At 40.6% G+C, this 19,009-nt stretch overlaps 1 protein-coding gene across 1 annotated transcript in view; it reads right to left on the minus strand.

The window, feature by feature from the left end:
* Positions 1 to 15,940: 15,940 nt before the first annotated feature.
* The window catches only part of fam135b (family with sequence similarity 135 member B), a gene marked incomplete at both ends in the record, with an annotated part of 53,812 nt that continues 50,743 nt past the window's right edge, over positions 15,941 to 19,009 (minus strand). The window contains 4 exons of the mRNA XM_079258992.1: positions 15,941 to 16,146; positions 17,847 to 17,960; positions 18,391 to 18,501; positions 18,608 to 18,759. Of these exons, the coding sequence (XP_079115118.1) occupies positions 15,941 to 16,146; positions 17,847 to 17,960; positions 18,391 to 18,501; positions 18,608 to 18,759 (583 nt within the window). The remainder of the gene's footprint in view (positions 16,147 to 17,846; positions 17,961 to 18,390; positions 18,502 to 18,607; positions 18,760 to 19,009) is intronic.

Raw genomic sequence — 19,009 nt, forward strand, 5'->3', positions numbered from 1 at the left:
ACCGTGCAGCAGTACTGTATTATTAAAAAGGTATTAAATCCAATATTTCGACTGTCAGATGTGGAATTATTGACTCCAGGATATTGATATGCTATCCTAACTTGCTGCTAGAGCCTAACTTGGAACCAGTCTTTTGTTTCTACTGGCAAAGCGCTGGTGCTAAGTTCTGGAACTAGTGATTTGTGACACCACTGAGTTTCTTTCTGATCTGATATCACGTAAAATTGCAGCTGTATTGACAATACTGATCTGATGTGAACATTTTCAAGTTCTAAATGATGCCAAAAGTTCCACATTGTCTCCCTCTGTACCTGGATAGTACCTGCTTGCCGTACAAAGAACTTCAGGAGTGCCATCTATCTAATCCTAGCTAGCAGCACCTATCCATCTCCTTTTAGCCTTTCTTTTCTTCCTCTTTCGATTGCCTCATCATAACATATATCATATTTGCGAGTTTTTCTGTATTGTTTGTCTCCTGTCCTCCTTGGGTGTGGCTTCCTGGTGCTGATCGATGGCTTATGTTCAAAAGGTCGATGGCGTTTGTTATTTCAGCTCATAGACGTTTGCATAAATCCTGTTAGTATTGCTCTGGCTGCCACAGTCCTGCTTAACGTTTGAGTAAAAGCTGACGGTGTTACAGAGTGTGTTTACCAACCTTAACTGGCATTTAAAATTGGGTTCAATAACTAGAAAGGTGGGGATAAGATGTGAGTTCTCAGCTAAAACAAGGCAAACTCTGACACTCTATTTGCTTGCATTGAGGAAGTGTCCAGCATAGTAATGGTGGTTCTCCGGCTGAGGAAAACCAAACCAGTTCTGAGCTAGAACTGAGAATTGGCTCTAGCAGCAGGGGTCAGGAAGAAGTCAGGCTTTCCCTGTGGTGATTGAGTATTGGTGATGATGCTTTGGATCCTTGTGGTTGTTACTTGGGGTCTCCTTGGGGGTGGATATATTGGATTGGGATGTTGGGAGTTGAGAGATGGGGGCCAGTACCTGAGGCTCTTTTTCATACCCCTCAAGCCATGCCTGAGAAGCTATTCTGTGGACTGCTCTGGAAGGATGCTACAGCCTTGGATGTTGTTACCATGAAGCATGGTATATGTCTCATTGCTATCCAAAAGTATGCCAGGGCCCAAGGCTTCTAATGAGGATGATCAAAACTAAACACCTTTAAGCTATTAGAATTTTTAATCTGATCAGGGTGCAGCTTTTTCATGTTGTTGCTATCTGTTCCTTAACTTACAACATCTCTTTCAGTCACTAGCCTGTGGCAGGCCTGCAGGGCTGGAGCTTTCCCGGACAGCCACACATTTGCCACTTCCACACCGATGGGCAAGAAGCAGGTTTAGAATCCTGCTAGAAACACAACTAAAGAAGAATAAGCCCGGAGGAGAAATATTGTGTGAAAAGGGTCTGATTCTTACCTGGAGAAGTTGTGTGATGTTCAGAGGACAATCACATATAAAGACACCTAACATATAATATTGTGTTTCACAAGAGGCCTACCCCTGCTTTAAATCGGGAAGCAGTGGAAACTAGATGGGAGGACTGAAAGCATGTACATATGTGCAGCTGTGGCTGTGGATTTGGATGCATTTCAGAAGCACAGCATATGTACTTGTCACTGAGTGGATAATTCCAAGATATGTAGGATCAAGGTTAATCTGTTGGTAAAAATGAGATGGATTCAGAACATATCAAGAAGCAGGATCTCCTGCTCAGCATGTTCACGCTTTTGCCAATGCAGCATATTTAGTTGAAGGGCGAATGTCATGATGACTTACTCAAGAATCCAGACACAAAGCCTGTATGTATCTCTTTCTCTTAGCTCAGTCCATCCTCTTTCATATTTCTTGCACTGCTTTTCCTTTGCATGATAGAGTGAACCTTTGTAAGGATCATATATCATTACATGGGATTACCATTTCTTAGATGCAGGGATCTCATGGGATTACACAGAGATTACTTCATATTATTAGAGTCCCTCATACAGATCTGTCTTTATCTTTTCCATCCAGTATTGCATGGTAAGATGCTGAATCTCCGCTATCCTGAGTGCTTCTCAGAGAAATAATTTCCATCTTCTCACTTTTAGAAAGGTTTGAATGTATGTCCACCCCCTTTCACGCCAGCCACTTGTATAACTAAATGAATGTCATATGCCGTGGTCTTTCCATGTATTTTGTTGTTATAAAGTCTCTCTGAAAGACTTTGTGTTCAAAACGCTTTAGAGGAGACATAAAATCCATGCTAATATGGGGAATGGGGGTTGACTCATTAAGACTGCATATAATGTGATCTAAGTCTCAAGCTCTGGAGATAATTTCATGAAAGAGATGAAATTAGATACATGATGCAAGGATGATAAAAAAAAATATGCATTCAAATTTTGCAACCAAATATAGCCTACTCAGAAGCTACTTGGAATAGTGTGTTTTATCTATATCGAGAAATATAAGCCACCCATCCAAAGACCAAGAATTTCTGCTTTCAACTTGTTGAAACAACCCATAAAATCTTTAAGACTTGAGGTGATGTTCTTATCTCTTCTGGTCTGGGAATACACACTTATTTTCAATGCACTGTGAAGAACCAGGGAAATAAAACATAAAGTAGCACAGGCAACATAAAGTTGACTGAGGAACATTGGATAACAACTGAGATTTAGCTCGGGCTGAACTGCTAGCAGGGACCGCTAGTAGCTGCTAGCAGCGTGCACTAAACCCAGATTGTGGAACCAACCCCATGGTGTCTTGTGGTTCAGATTGGACTCTGGAGATTTGGAGGCTCACTCAATAACCCATTCCATTATTTGGCATTTTTGTTGTCAATGTGGATGAGAGGATGCATGAAAGGTGGCGGCTGTTTTAAGTAAGTGCCATGGTCCAAGGATTCTACCTAAATAAAGCCCTGTAAAACAGATGTTTTGATGGTGTTGAGGTGTGTTGTTGTTGTGATAGCTGTGGTTCATGAGGAAATGATTGTTCTCCAGGATGGATACATTTCTGAAGTACTCTTCTTGTCTTTTCTCACCACTCAAAGCATTTTAACACAAAATCTCACGTTCACAAACAGCAGTTATAAGTTAAAATTAAGTGTTCTCCAAATTATACCCCAATCAACGCTTCAGAAGGCAAAGGGGGGTTCAGTGTCCCTAAGGGTTTCTGAATGCAAGACCACCAAACCCTTAGTTCCCCTAAGGGTCCAAGGACCCTTAGGGGAACTCCTATAGGGAAGTCAGGAATCAATATACAACCAACAGTTGGTAGATGACTACCCTTCCTCCCGAGCTACAGCCACCCCTACATGCCAAGCAACTTGTGCTTCACTTTTTTGGAGGTTTTGAATTGTTTTTAAGTAAAACATTAAACCTATATTGCTTGATATTTTCCTCAAGTTGGATTGTAGAGAAAAAATTGCTCCCACATCTTTTACATTATATTTTAGGCTCTTTGCATGGTTTTGCATCTGAAGCTTATGAAGAGCTAACCCAAAAAGTATTCATAGACCAAAGATAGCTGCCTCATCCCTAGCCTGAATTTTTACATTAAAGGCTCAATGTTAAGCTTACTGTTGTTCAGCTTTTTATTGACTCAAATGATAAACGTGGGTCATTTATATATATATAAAAAGTACTAAATGTGGAACTTGCTTATACCCAACTTGAGATGGAGATAATGGAGTTGAAGAGTTCAGTTGGTGCATTTTAACAGTTTTAACCCAGTTTGACTGAGTTCATCCTTTCTAAAACTGTATCAAATGATCAATAGGAGCCCCGTTGTCATGACAACAGCAGGTGTTTTCACATGTCAAATTGCAAAAAGGGACTTTATGAGGTGACTTTATGCTGAATGTTGAAGCTGTTTAAAGATTCAGGATAAATTCATGCCCCATCATTTTAACTTGCAGGTTGACCAGGGTTTTCCTGTGGGAGTCTTCGTTATCACTCAGCTAAGCTAGTGAGTATATTATCCTACCGCGGGGTTCCAACTTGAACTACAGCGACTTTGTTCTGCTCCGCGGTGCACAAACCAGTTATCAGGCTCCAGTAGGTTTTGTGTCAGACTTGGCCTCCAGCTCGGAGTGGATGAACCAGAGATCAGAGTGACTGAGACCATTTCCAACAGCGGTTCCAAGATGTTGGCAACTGAATCCATCCACTAAATCCTGGTTGAGACACTGAAAGACACTGGATGTAGCCACTGAAGTGATCTCGCAGGCAGGGAGAGGAAAGCAGGAAGAGTTAGCTGGGTAGCAGCAGATGAATCTGATCCCTGTGAGGAGGACTATTGATCCTGTCTTTTTACATCTCTCCTTCAGCTTTTAATCTTCCCTACTTGTTCATCCTCTTACTAGACATTCACAGTTCTGCCCCCTTACTGATTTGACTTATTTACCGGCAATACCACAAAAAATGATTGTCCAACCTCAGACAAAGTAGAGGACATAGTCGAACATTCTGATTAGTTTTGCATTTTGTGTATTTTTCTTTTGTCTTTCATTACTCTGCAGTTATGCTCGTTTTCTGATATGTTGGTGGGAAGATGATGAGGCATCCTTATTTCTTCACTCCATGCCCAGATGCTCCAGTAAACGCCTCTATAGTAAATGTCCATTGCTTAGCACAGCTCAGAGCCACTGCTCTGCTTGTTAGTGGTTCATCTGACCTTCTGCTTTACATCAGATTAATCATCCCTAACTACAAGATCTTTTCAAACATAATGCTGCCAGACAGCTGTTTTTGATTTAAAGGGTCGTAGATATATATTTTTTTTCTTCCTTTTGCCTGTGCGTCTTATATTTACGAACAGCCTGTGTCTCCTAAAAGGAAATGAAAGAGAGTAGGAGCGCCATCTGCTGGAAAATCTTGTCCTGACCATGGCTTTGGAGAATATTTAAACACCTACATTTAAATGAGGAATCTAATATAACTGGATTGCAAATATAGGTAAAATCAGCTTTAAGAGATTCCTTCTTGTTGGTCAAATGTTCATTTTAAGGCGACATTATGGATCGGACATAAAACCAAACAATACGAACTCAAATGACAATATTCATTCATCTCTAATCAGTTGTTCTCATAAGCAAGCTGGCATACCAATTTAACCTTAAATCAGCAGAAAATGTGTTAATTCTTTCTAGGTGAAAAATGCCAGTGTGATATGTGATAAAGTGGTGTGAACAGTGGGATGGTTTAGTGCAGAAAGACTGCTTTGAAAACTGCATCTGAATGCTTTCTGTTCATGTTTAATTTATTGTTTGTGATCAAATACCATCAAACCCAATTACTATTTTAATTTTTACTCTATTCCTAAATTAACCATGGTTACCATGCTAGAGTGTTGATATTATATTAATTATTAAAGTCTCACACATAAAAAAAAAGACTGGAAATATTTTTGCTTTTAATTACATAATGCTGATTATCATGCTTTTTTTTTTTTTTATTGAATTGTTATGTTATAAGTTATGAAATTAACAATTTGCATTCAAATGCTGCAATATGTGAATAACCACTAGGGGGCGGTGTCAGGACCAATCTGACCAGTCAGTCTGTTTATATTTCAACTTGTCGTCAGATTGCAAATGAAATTGCAAAATAAAACATCTCAAAATATAAAAAGAAACCCTTCAAAAAAACAAAAAACTTTAAAACAGTTTGGCGAAGTTGTCTGTAGGCTGTAGAAGCTTTGGTTTCACAAGAGAATAGCCTGTAAAAACAAGCACCCAACTCGGGACCTAGAAACCCAAGGAACAACGGTAACATGTTTCACGCCAGCAACTGGATAGCAACACGCTGGCCGCTCTCAGTGTGCATCATGGCTATTTTAGCAAAGAAACATAAGAGGATATTAACAGTGAAGTTAGGAAAAGAGAGAAAGGACAAATTAAAAGATGGGACAAGAGTTGACATCAGACTAGCTGTGTTTTCGTTAGTTTTTTGTGAATTTTTTTTTTCCATTAAAGGGTATTTAGCTGTACTCTTAAAATCTCGTCCCGCTGATGAGATTTTCCGTGAATTGTGCCTTATGCAGAAAAACCACAGCGTCCTTATGGGATTTTCTTCTTCCTGCAGAGGATTTCCCAAACCTTTTTAAAGCCCCTTCTCCCTAATTTCCATTTTGAATGCATTGTAAAACTCTGCATTTCACAGTGGTTTGCTCCACATCGCGAAGTGAACTGGTCACATGACACACTATGTTGCTTTCAGGGACATGTAAAAAAGTGTTGCCATTACACTTTTTCTGTTTACTTCTATATCGAAACATCCAAAAAGTCACCTTGTGAGAGCATAAAAAAGCTATGACTATGATGGCTTTCTTCTTTAAGCCTGGGCCTGCTCTCCAGTGGACTCCAGTTTGTCTGCTTTCATGTGGTATTATAGGGCCAAAACCTCTGAGTCTTGCTTCAGAGAGAAGAATTTGTAAAATAATCATGTTCTTTTTTTCTCCTGTTTCCGGGAGATTCTAACATCCCTGTGTCCCTCCACTTCTGAGGAAGTAATCTCAAGCCAGCAGTCAGTTCTGACTTACTCACCTGTCATTTTGCCACTCCTGGAAGGTCAAGAGTTTCGTGTTCATCAGGAAAACCTTCAATGATAGGTTAAGCTCTGCTCTTACCCTCTTTAAAAGAAGGCTTACCTCTAGACTTTGCTGTTACCAGCTTCTCCTGCAGCTTTCACAGCGTTTTCCCATCCTGAGTAAACCATATGGCGCCCCAGCAGCTTCCCTGGTTCAGGACGTGTCGTAGATGAATTGTTTACTGAGTGGTCGCCTGATCTCGAGTGTGTTTTTGGGTTCTGCCTCCAATATGCTGAAGGTGGCATGTGGCATGGAGTCAAGGTTAGCATGCTGTGTGCCAGAAAGAGTTTAGTGAGGGGGGGTCAATGTTTGAAATGTCACACATTTCCTCTTTAAGTAAAATTTACTCAGGAATCGAACAGAACATGCGTGGGGAGACGGGAAGTCCATTCTCTGAGGTTCCTAAACAACACGCATAAGAACTGTTTTATGGTGAAGCAGCTCATGTACTTTGGTTTTGTCTCTTTACGTGTTTTTGTTCATACATCAGGTGTAACGTAAACAAAAGTTGGGTATAAATTGTGATATTAGTAGATTCAGCAGCTGCTTGAAGCATCTATTTAGTTTTTTTCTGCTATCCGAAAGTGACAGTAAGCTCTTCCCTCAGACTCAAGGAAACATACTGATGGGTTATTTTTGTGAGCCTTTAAATATCAACTATGTTATAAAGAATTGTGAAAACCAACAACCTTTTCTTGCTCTGATTTACTGCCACTCAACTGCCATCATATTCACTCTGAGTTGTGCCTTGAGTAGAAAGAAAACCATTACTTGTTGTCTGCTCTTCATCATAATACATCACATCTGGTGTTGAAAGCATTCACTTTGTGAAAGGCAATTGTTGTTCTCAGTTGGAATGGGTTTTTTTTCTTCTAAGAAATAATCTACCAAAACAACATGACTATGCACCAAAGGTCGGTAGTGATTCCCCTTCGGCGGCGTGCGACAGAAATCCATCACTCAGAGCAGTCCTGGGTGTCCAGCTCGGCCGTATTGATGCCACTTTGTCTTCCTGATATTTAGGTGTGAAATCCTGCTCATCAGTGTCATGGGAGATAATGAGACCATGTGAGATCTTATTACCTTCCAGCTCAGACAGTTCCATGCGGCAATAATTACTCCCACTGGCGACTTGCTTATTGATGACGCCTGCTCAAAGTATCACTCGGGGACTAATGGTTTCCATCCCTCACAAGGCAAACAATGGAACGAACACAGCTTCAATCAGCTCTGAGAGATGGATTTAATGACAAAATCATTTTTCCCCCACTTTATGGCTGAAGAGGAGCGACACATGCAGAATGAGATGGGTCTCTGGGGGGGTGTGTTTGTGCAAGAGCCAAGCTGTAAACAAGAATGCACCTTTTATTGGCGATGATTTCATCGCATTTGACGATAAGCAAATGCGACCGACCAATTGCTGGTTAAGTTGCAGCAAATAGAATGCGTTACTTTGTGTGACGGCAGTTCCGTTTATCAGTTTTCTGGTGACGGACTGATGTTCTGAGGGTTGGGGTGGAAAAATGAGTGGTATTGATTTCAGGAAAGGGAAGGACGAGGGGAAAAAATACAAGGAGAGGGACTCCATAGCCCCAGTTCGATCATGAGGTCAACATGCCGTGACAAATGGGCAGCGGAATGAAAAAGAACACCCTGAAATCAAATGGAGTATGAATTGTTGTGGGCTTGGATTTCTTGCTCCGGGGTATCCCAAACTGAAGAGTCATAAATTGATGCAGCTGAAATGGGGCGTCAGTGGAGAACTGGAGCACTTATTCGTTTACTGTAAGAAAGACTGATGGACAGAACAAATAGCTCATCGTCATTTTCCCACAACAGGGCTTGTTAATAGAATATACACAGGCAGAAGTTAAAGGCCATGACAAATGTGTCTCTGTGGGCTGAGTGTCTCAGTAATGCAGGAGCTGGTGAGCATGCATCCTCCCCTGCTGAGGCAGAAACCCACTGTATTACTATCATTAATTCTGATGTTATCCACTAATCAGCTATAATATCACAGGAGTGAGGCCTTATTAAAAATAAAAAGTAATTAATTACAGGGTTTGTAATTAATTAATCTTGAATAATCACATAATATTTGCCCCAAAAGCACCATTCTTTTAATTTACATGGATATTAATGGGGAAATAAATGAAATAATCGACACAGATATTAACATTGTAAAATCAGGCTCTATCATTATCTGGAAAAATGCAATTCATTTTAAAAGAGTAAAAAATGAACAGAAAATATCCCTCACCCAAACATATCTAAAGTTAAAATGTCATTTTAAATACTTAAACATCTGCAGCTGTTCTCGAATACTTTTAACTTTTAAAATGTTTTCATCCAAACTCTTCATTAATAGATATTATTATCTGACAGTAAGCCAGGACGGGAACGATCAGTGTCAGCTTCAGTGTGGTAATGCAGCAGAGGTGACCTCCTGCTGAATGCATGGACCAGGCCTCTGGTCTGTGGTTCTTTCTGATGGGGAGGAGTTTATGTAGCTTCTGCTGCTGCTAACGAAGAGTCCTACGGTGCATTCACACCAGACTCGTTTTGAGCGTCAAAAGCGTCAGGTTAAGATGTAAAGTCTATGTGGAAGCGCATCAAGGAGGCGTCAAGCTTTCTTGGGGCACGTTTTCAGCATTTCCTGCAGCGGCATGAGGCAAGGTTGACGCGTGAAACACACCGCAAACACCAGAGATGTAAAATCCAAACTTTTGCCACTTGATGCGGGGCGCCAACCAATCAGAGCGATATCAGCACACAGCTCCTGGAGTAAATGGTGAAACTCACCATAATCAGAACGCCTACGATTTATCTGGTGAACTCAGACACGGGGCTGAGACGCCCTACGACGACATTCTCTAGCTTTATTTATTAAATAAAGCCATGCCGTTCTCTCTACTGCATCCGCCATCATTCAACCTGACCGGAAGGAAAGCTCCGTCTTGGGCGTTGGACACTAAAGTGACAGCTTCTGTGACCAGCGGCGACCGTTCAGGTCTGGTGTGAACACACTGTTACACAGTGCCCACCAAAGCCTCCAGTATCACCAGAAAAAAGTCTCTAGACTTGTTGATAGTTTTTTCCTTAAATAGACCCAATCATCAAGGCCATATATACATATATATATATATATAGTATTTCCTGGAAAGCAATGGGCTGCTGTTATAGTGCATAGGAAGCTGTTTCTGGATTAATGGCCTCCATAGGTGTCCAAAGTGGTTCATTTCAGTTGGCACACCAGGGATTTGAACCTGTTACTTCCAACTGTCAAACCAGACCAACAAGCCTTGACTGAAACAATAATCTCAGGTTAAAATCCGAACTCTAAAGTTCTCGGTTTTAGAATTATTATCACCGTAGGCGCTGTATTGGTTTCAGATCTAAACCATCAGGAACCTCCAGGCTGTAGGTTGGACAAATCATCTACTTCTGTCAGTGGGAAAGTTTTGGAGAGAATGAACAAAACCAAAACAGATTTCTCTTCCCTTCATTGATTGGTTTGTCTCCACAGTGATGAATAAATAACGGCACTGAGCAAAAGCTTCCTGGTGCAGAGTGATATTTAAAAAGCTATGAGCAGATCAGATCAAAGGATGAAAGCAAGGAAAAGCCTGTGGTCCACAGAGGAATAAAGGCAGCATGAAGGCGAACTGGTCTACCTTATCAAACTCCTACTTAAGCTTCATTACTTTCCAGTTCCACTGTGGCAGTGTCGCTGCTCCTGAAGGCTCTTTGCAGCCAACTTGGAATCTTTAAACTCCTCTCTGGGGTATTTTCCACATTCTTTCTTATAAAATCTTGTCGCAAAAGATTCTTGGTCCCTCTTGCATGCACTTCTCTTCTGAGATTTCTCCACAGCTCATTGGACTCTGAAGACCAAGCAAAACCTTCAGCTTGTTTCTGCTTCGGTTGACCATTGGGACCTTTTGAGGTCTGCAGTGGATGTTATCTATTTGTAGCCATCCACTTCTTTTTAATTTAAAAGCGTGGAAACTCACCCCACTTTTTTTCACAATTGCATTTCATGTTTAATATTTTAGTTTTATTTCCTTTTAATTGCAAGCTTCCTTGCCCTTATTTAACATTTAACAACACCTTCTCTGTATTAGTAATGACTCTCCAGTATTTATTACCAGGTTTCTTTTTGTTTGATTTGGTCATTTTCTGCTCTTTTCCAAATATTTTTCCAAGACACAACCTGATCAGCAGGGTTTCTCATGTAAATTCAAGATGGACAATCCATTCAAAAGAGACTGGTCCAGCTGTCCGATCCACAGTGTGTCCTGCCCAGTTCAGCTGTGCAGCATTTATTCATTTATTAAATTCTGTCATTGCTCACTGAATTTTTTAGTCAGCAAATTTTTAAATCCTGTCCATTAAATTTATTGTTTTTAATAAATGTTTTACTCGGCTATTTGTTTCCATTGATCTCACCAATCATTACCTGCAAATAAAGTTGATATTGTCAGGTTAAAAGGATACATATTCTATTCTATTCTACTATCTAGTCATTTAACAGACACTTTTCTCCAGTGCAACTTGCATCCTTTAGCGTGATACCTGAGAAACATTTGAAGTTTAAGAAAAACAAAAAAACTTCATAATTTCACATTCACTCATCTGCAGAACCAGATATTGTGTGAGGTTATGTGAGTGTATTGATGGAGCATGATGGCAGCTTATAGGAAGAGTGTATGAAATGATGCATTGATGCTAAAGACACTGAAAACAGCTTCTGAAAACAAAACATAATGCAAAAGGAACTCTTTTATTCTCTAATATCATAACTTATATTAATACTTTGCAATATATACTCGTATTTATATATTTTACAGAGAACACAAGCTACTACAGAATACATACAGCATGGTCAGCAACATATAGAAATAGTACAGTAATGTTGGCACAGATGAGGGATTATTTATGATACTTCACATGTTTTAGAAAAAACCAAACAAAAGATGTTTCTCACAGTGACATCAAGCTTTTTTTTTTTTTTTTTTTACATTCAGATCAAACACATGGAGTGTGACTCAGCAAAAAGTGGATCAATCTCATACACACGTCACACACCCTCCTGTAAAGGGTAATGGCATATAAAAAAAGGTTCAAGTCAGGTACTTCTGAAGGATGAGAGCACTTGAGAGGATCTCCTGGACGCATGAAACTCCTCTCAGTGACGACGGTGCTGCAAATGTACAGTTAACACTCAGACATATTTAGTTCAGGATGATGTATACACTTCTATGAAATCTTTAACACAGCAAGCATCCAACCCTGCGTTTGCCCTTGAAAGGCCTTGACATCTCAAACACTTCTTGTCTCAGTTGATTTCTATCAGGGAAACACACACAGGACACAAACAAAGGAAAAGCCAACAAGTTAAAACCTCGTCCATGTACAACAGCTGAGCGGTGGACGTTACGGAGCGATGCATGGCAGCTCTGTCTGACTGCTTATGCAGCTTCGCTTTGTGTCACCCTGAAAACCATCTCTGTGTCCTAAAGCAGCTCATTTGATCAGAGTCAATCACCGCGACACTCGCCACGGCAACGGCTTTCACCCAGAAAAAGAGCACTTTGCGATGTCATCAGTTGTTCTAGGAGACAGCACAATTTGAAGACGAGACAATGCTTGAATGGACAAGATGGACAGCTGGGTTAAGTTCTTAGAACGGGAGCGAGACGCGACCTCCAGAGGGAAAGAAAATGAAATAAAAAGAAAAGCAGTGCATATTTTAAACAACAACAAAAAAGCTGTTTGGAGTCCGTAAAGCTAGTGGAGGTTAAGTCAAGGTTGTCAATAAAGTGCACTTGCCAACAAACCAGTGCAAAGGTTAAAATATAGCTCTCTGTATGTACATAACTACATGTGCAGTGGATGCACTGCCACTGCTGGAAACCACACGTCTGTGGGAGCGGCTCTCTGATGTTAGAACATGTGAACATCATGAGATGGACAGCGAGACAGGGAGGGAAGCAGTCCTCACCAGGACGTTAGGAAATTACACTCCGCTTGTGACAGCAAAGGCTGCAACAAACAAACATGAAAAATGTTTCTGATTCTGCTCATCAGATGTTTAAATCGCAGCATTGCTTCCCAGCTGTCACCACGCCACGGAGGAAGAATGCGCCCCATCGTCCACTTTTCTACAAAACGTAACAAAGGATGCTGTGAATATTAAATATGGCAATAGAAAGAACTGATTTAAAAGGAGGCTTTTGATATAAAAGGGTTAAAAGATTTCCTTTAAAACATGATGGTTTTTAGACCAGAATACATCTATCCATTGTCTTTATCCTGCTATTCTGTCTCCGCCACAATATGCGGTTAATAAATAGGAAAGTCACAGCAGCACTTTTTAAACTGAATCCTAGATCATTTGTTCGGAAGGTGTGGCTCATTTGGGGAAGTTTGAACGCACAGCTGAACTCTGACATGCAAAGAAGTGGAACCTTTTCCACCTCATAGGATTTTGTTTGCTTCAACAGAACCAAATTCAGGAAGAAAACAATAATGTATCTAGTGGAAACAAACGTTTCCCTGCAGTAACCAATAGCTTTTCATTATTATTATTATTATTATTATTATTATTATTATTATTATTATTATTATTATTATTAATAATAATAATAATAATAATAATAATAATAATAATAATTTGTTTTATCTTTGCTCTCAGTAATTCCTAATGCAGCTCTGACTTGTCTGAATAAGGGTGAATTTTCACCAGGATAATCTGGGGTCTTGGGTTAGAAAAAGCATTTTTGCATCTTTTGTTGTTTTGTTATTCTTCAGGACCAAAACTGGCTCAATTTTCCCAAAAAGCTGTTCATGAGCAGCAGGAGAGGCAGCGAGATTTCCAGCATGATGCATCTTTCACACTGCATGCAGACCCCATCAGACTTTGCTTGAAAGGGAAACCGAGTCATCTTCTTTTGTTCAGAAAAGAGTGCAAATGCGTTCACACTGCTCCAAATGAAACGTACAACGAGTGGTAGCAGATCAGGGTTTGTTTAGAGTAAACTTGTGTGAATGTGAGCTAACTGCAGGGTGAATGCTGAAGATTGTTCAAAACACACATCCCCAATTGAATCGAGTCTAGTGGACTATTAGGTGTGAATATATCTGATATCTGTTTATAGCTATGGGCTTATGGTGTCTCCATTTCATGATAACTGTTGTTAGATTGTAGCAACAATCTGAACATTGTCTGGAAATGAAAACAACCTAGTGGTGGAAGTCAACCAGGATATCAGCCATTGGTTTGTTTGCCATTGGTCCTTTTGAAGGCATAATTTTGCTCTTTGGAAAGGGTCTACATAATAACAACACAGTTTGGGAATAAAAATGTATTGATTGCATTTTAAATCAATGAACAGTTTACCTCTTTTAGCACAAGTTGTGTTTAAAAACCAGCATCTTCAAAAACCTATATTTAGACTAAGATGGGGCCCAGTGGAAGCTGGACTGGTATAAAAACAGTAATGGATGTTTTGTTTTTGCTGCTTCGCCTTTCCACCCAAATTTGATCTGTCTTTAAGAGTGGCTTGGTGATGCTGAAACCACCTATAAATGTATATTCTTATGCTGAGATGTAAATGTATTATTATTATTTTATTTATTTACTTGTTTTCCTTAGAACCCACATTGTCAATCTCTGTGCCAATCATTGCTGATGCATGACTGTGTAATTCCTCTGCTGAGGAAGAAATAAAAATTCTAAGTTGAAAAAAAAGAAAAAAAACAGCATCTGCATTGAGATGATGAACACTCAGAGAGAGCGAGATCACATTCTCTGAAAGATTTGAAAGACTTTATACTGAAGTCAAAACCCACATAAAGACTTCCGGTCTGCAGCTCCGCTTGTTGGTCATGGAATCCCTTCAACTTGAGTTCCAGCTGATGGAATGGTGCTGAGGGTCTTAATATACTGTAATTTGGTTTTGTGAATTGCCTCTTTGCTTTTAAGTTTCCTTTTGCCCTGTAAAGTCCTTAGAGTTACACTTTTGTCTAAAAGATCCTGAATAATTGAAGTAACGCATCGGGTGGTTGGTGCTAGTATTACACGTCGAGGTTCTCTACTTTTAGTGACCCAATCAATCACACCACGACATATTTTCCTCTTGCCTCCTCACAGCTGATCCACTGACAGCCTTATATACATTTATTTTGGTATGAACAGTGTTAGCATAGTAATCATCATATCTGGTAAAGTTTGGGCTTTAAGTTACAGTTGTTTGCCACAAAAAACTCCCAATAATAACAAAAATAATCTGATTTTGTGTGACAGATAGATTTGATTTGCAGATGTTTGCATACCAGCAGCATCAGCCAGCATAAAAGTATCCAAAAAATAAACCTTTTCTTTTTTATGCACAGCTTCTTAAAAACACAATCCATGGAGCTAAGCAGTGAAAGAGTGATGTTGAAATTAAACTCAGTGGATTTAGTCACATTTTTAATTTCTATTTGGTGGGAACTTCTCAGCTTTGAAGATAGCTCCCAGTCCCCCCCCCATGGGCAGGTTTGGCAACGATAACTAATTACTCAGTGCAACAATTCAAGCTAACATACTGTAGCAGATTGTTAATCAAAGATAATATAATACATACTTCTAACGAAGTTACATTTTTTAACCTGTCAGCGACGATAAGTTTGGTTGATTTGATACTTAAACACAAGTTAATATTGAAGAAAGCATATTTTACTAAACTAGGCTACATTTGGATCACACCTCTGCCTGCTTTGGAGAACATTTTCATTATGTGGGTTTGACAACAGATACAGAAGTTTACATTTAGATTTAGTGACATGTACATGAAGTTACATAAAAATAATATATTTGTTTCATGTATAAAGGACCAGGTATGTTTTGTACAACAAAATACTTACTATACAGTCAAGACGATAAATGCTGAACATCTGTTGTCTTGGTTCTAAGGATAGTATAGGACTATCACCGTGGTAACCCTTAAATCTGATCAGCCAGCGACACGGACGGCTCTGAAGGGAAAGTAAGTAAATGCTTTGGAGCACGATGAGCATCTGTTAGTGTTCTGGCTGAGAAGTGATTAATAAGGCTGACAAAACATCTACCATTAATCCTGTCAGCAATGTCGGATGTTTTGTCTTGCATGGCTACACGTCAAACTCAGACTTCTGAGTTTACAGTTTAAACAGTCACATCACACGAGACCCTTTAACACCAACTGCAAACAATGCTAGTACATAGGACCGGTAGATCCGACCTCTGATCTGGGGGTTATTTACATTTCAGGTACTGTACAGGGTATCAGAGAGGTCTGAAACTTCCGTCCTGTCGGCCTGCAGCGATAGCACCTTTATTTGAAGTAGTTGAGTCCTGCCACTAAGAAGAACTTCTCCAGGAAGAGCTCAGAGTCCAACACTGCGATGTGGGCAGCGCGGCCGATCAAGGTGTTAGCCGTGTTGGGCAAAGCGTGGAAAACGTTCTGCCGTATCAGGCGGCACTCTTTGGCCTCCACAAGCGGCTGCAGCAGGTTGTTGATCATCTCAGTGTAAACAGACCCTTCAGGACAAGATGAGAAAAGATACGATAAGTCCCGCTGCAAACATGAACAACGATAATTGTACATCATGAATGAACACAGTCTGAGATCACTGATATCCTTTTCCAACAGACCATTTGTTACAAGTTACATGTTGTGGTTTATTCCACAGGGTGTCTGCAGGCTTGTGATGATTAAATTTAAGACCTTTTATGTACAAAATGGTGAAAGCATGGATCCATTTTACAATCAGTTCTTCCAAACACCTGATGGACCTGACTGTGCAGGAAAATAACGTGAAGTGATTGCATTTGTTAACATGGGGTTTACTGATGTGACAAATGGAAGTGTCAGGTTGGCTGCTTGTTGTTTGCACACCAAAGTTTTTGGGATTTCAGTCAGGAACTCTAGCTTGGCAAAAATCTCCAACTCCCTCATCAGCCCTGTGGGATTGGGGTTTGGTGTTGCACACAGAGCCAGAAGAGTAGAAGGGCCAAGGTTGCCCTAAAGCCTGTTCCAGTTGCTGCTGGGATTGGAAACAGAGCTGAAATCTGTAGAACTGATGAAACCGACCCAAACAGCGAAATAGCAGGTGTCTGTTTGTGGGTTTTGGGAGCCGCTTTGTGATTCTCACTCTGCACTTGCGACTCAATTTGAACTCCAGTTCAACCAAATTAACAAAGCATACAGCGGGCTCTCATAGGCGCAGCCTGGAACCGGGATTATCCCACATTTCAACATGGTTCATACAGGGTGAAACAGCTCCCCACAAGCACAACCAAATAAATGTTGGCACCTCCGCTCAGTCTAATCTCTTATGCAGAAATGCAAAACAACATTTACAAAATTGTCAACAATATCCAAGAGATGTCCAGATAACATACAGAAGTCTTGTTTGTCGGGTCTGTGGGGTTTTTAAGACTTTACACTCTGGATTTAATGATTACTTTTCATTGCTAAAGATATAGAAGGCCTTAATTTTGGAACATGCACTTTAAGGCTTTTTAAGGATCTGTGGATACCCTGTGGGAAGGTCCCCCCCCGAACACCCCCCCCCCCCCCCTCCCCCACCCAGAAAAACAGGAGCTGGCATATGGAATTGAAATTAAAGGCTTAATGGTTTACTTTCAGGTTAATCTGGATTAACCTGAACCTTCAGGTTGATCTGGATGTGTGTTAAGTCAACCCCCAATTTCTGCCGTTTACAGGTGAAGATAGCGAACCCCACATTGCCTCAATATGACAAAAGCATTGCTGAATGAATGTAAATTGTTGTAGAGCAAAGTGCACACTTTGTGATGCTGGAAGCCTGGCTTTTGGGGAGAATTTAGGTTAGAAACCACTGCTGAAAACTTGAATTGGTAAACAGTTAAATGTTGAATAAATGTGATCTGAATCATATCACTAGATTTGACTAAAATGACTGTGAATGTGAATGTTTGTATTTAGGGTTTCAGTCTTGTTCACCACGTTGCTGTGGAAGAGACTGTATTAAGACCAATATGAAACCAGTAAAGAGTACTGATACTTGTGCTGAATGTTAAATATGCATACACAAACATATGGATTGAACTTTCTATCTATGTGTTCGGCTCCTGTGCATTCAAAAAAGCTTGCAGATGCAAACGAAGCAGTACCGCCACAAATCGGGGGAGCAATATTGTGCGACCAGCAATAGAGTGAAATTACGAATTTTAAGATGCATAGCTGCATTTCTGACCTGTGGTTCTGTCTTTCAGAGCAGTTTTACACATCTCTATCCTGGCAGAGTGGAAGGGAACATATCGGTCCTGTGGAGATGCAACCAGCACCACATTCTTGAAGAACTGCAGTCCTGAAAGGATATAGAGTGTGCAGATGGGGGAGAGAGGGCAATACAGAGGAAGAGATTGAACTAGTTGTTAAATGCAAAGTACAATGACAGGCTCAGTCAGATAAAGCTTTATTTTCATCTAGTTGTCTGTTGGTGTGCTTTTAAGAGAGCGCACTGGTGGGTTTCCAGGGTTTGGATCATCCTGTCAGCCTGTCTCAGTTTCACTGAAGAAAAAAAACACATTTTCAGGCTTATCTTCTTCATGCCTGTGTGACAAACGGCTGCTTTGTTCCACTCGCAGTGGGGAGGCCTCGCAAAGCCTGCTGGCAGCAGTTTGTGTGTTAGTGAGACGACAAATTTGACAAAAAAGACAAGATGACAACATTTTTAGGAATATTTGAAGACTGTTTTTCAACTGAGGCAGTCGGGTTGGGATGCTTTCATGCCTTACCTGGTTTCTGACTCAGAAGATAGAGGAATGTTTTCCGTGGATCGACGTGATCTCTGAAGGTGAGCTGCAGCAGGGATCCTGATTTCTTCAGCTTCTGCATTAACCACAGACCTAAAGAAAACAGAACGAGTCAGTCAGAGCTCCACATTTGGCACAAAACCTCCTAAAGTGAAATGCTGCAGGGATTTCTCCCCCGATCCGACTGCTCTGGCCTCACCTGTGCTGACCAACGCGCTGTTGTTGTACAGCGTTCCCAAGTGGGGGCCCGACAGCGAGAGGAAAGTGTGCAGTTTGGGCAGATAGCAGCGGAAACGAGGCCTCGTCAGCACCGAGCGGATGATGATGTTCCCTAGAGAGTGGCCGATGAAGCTGCAAACCAGAGACAGACAACTTTCAGAGAACAAAACATGAAGCTTGAGTGGGTGGCTGGAAGGAAACAAACGCTGCTGACCTGCGACGACACCCAGCTCAGCATCGACTCCTATTGAAGTAGGAACTTGTCTCGGTAGTTACAGAAAGTCAAAGAAGCTGACAACTTACTGATACTAAGTTAGAGGACAAACCTTAGAAATGAGCAGCAGCTGGGAATATTAGATTCATCAAACCAAAGTGTGACTTT

Source organism: Telmatherina bonti (assembly GCF_933228915.1).
Source record: "Telmatherina bonti genome assembly, chromosome: 19".
NCBI lineage: Eukaryota > Metazoa > Chordata > Actinopteri > Atheriniformes > Telmatherinidae > Telmatherina > Telmatherina bonti.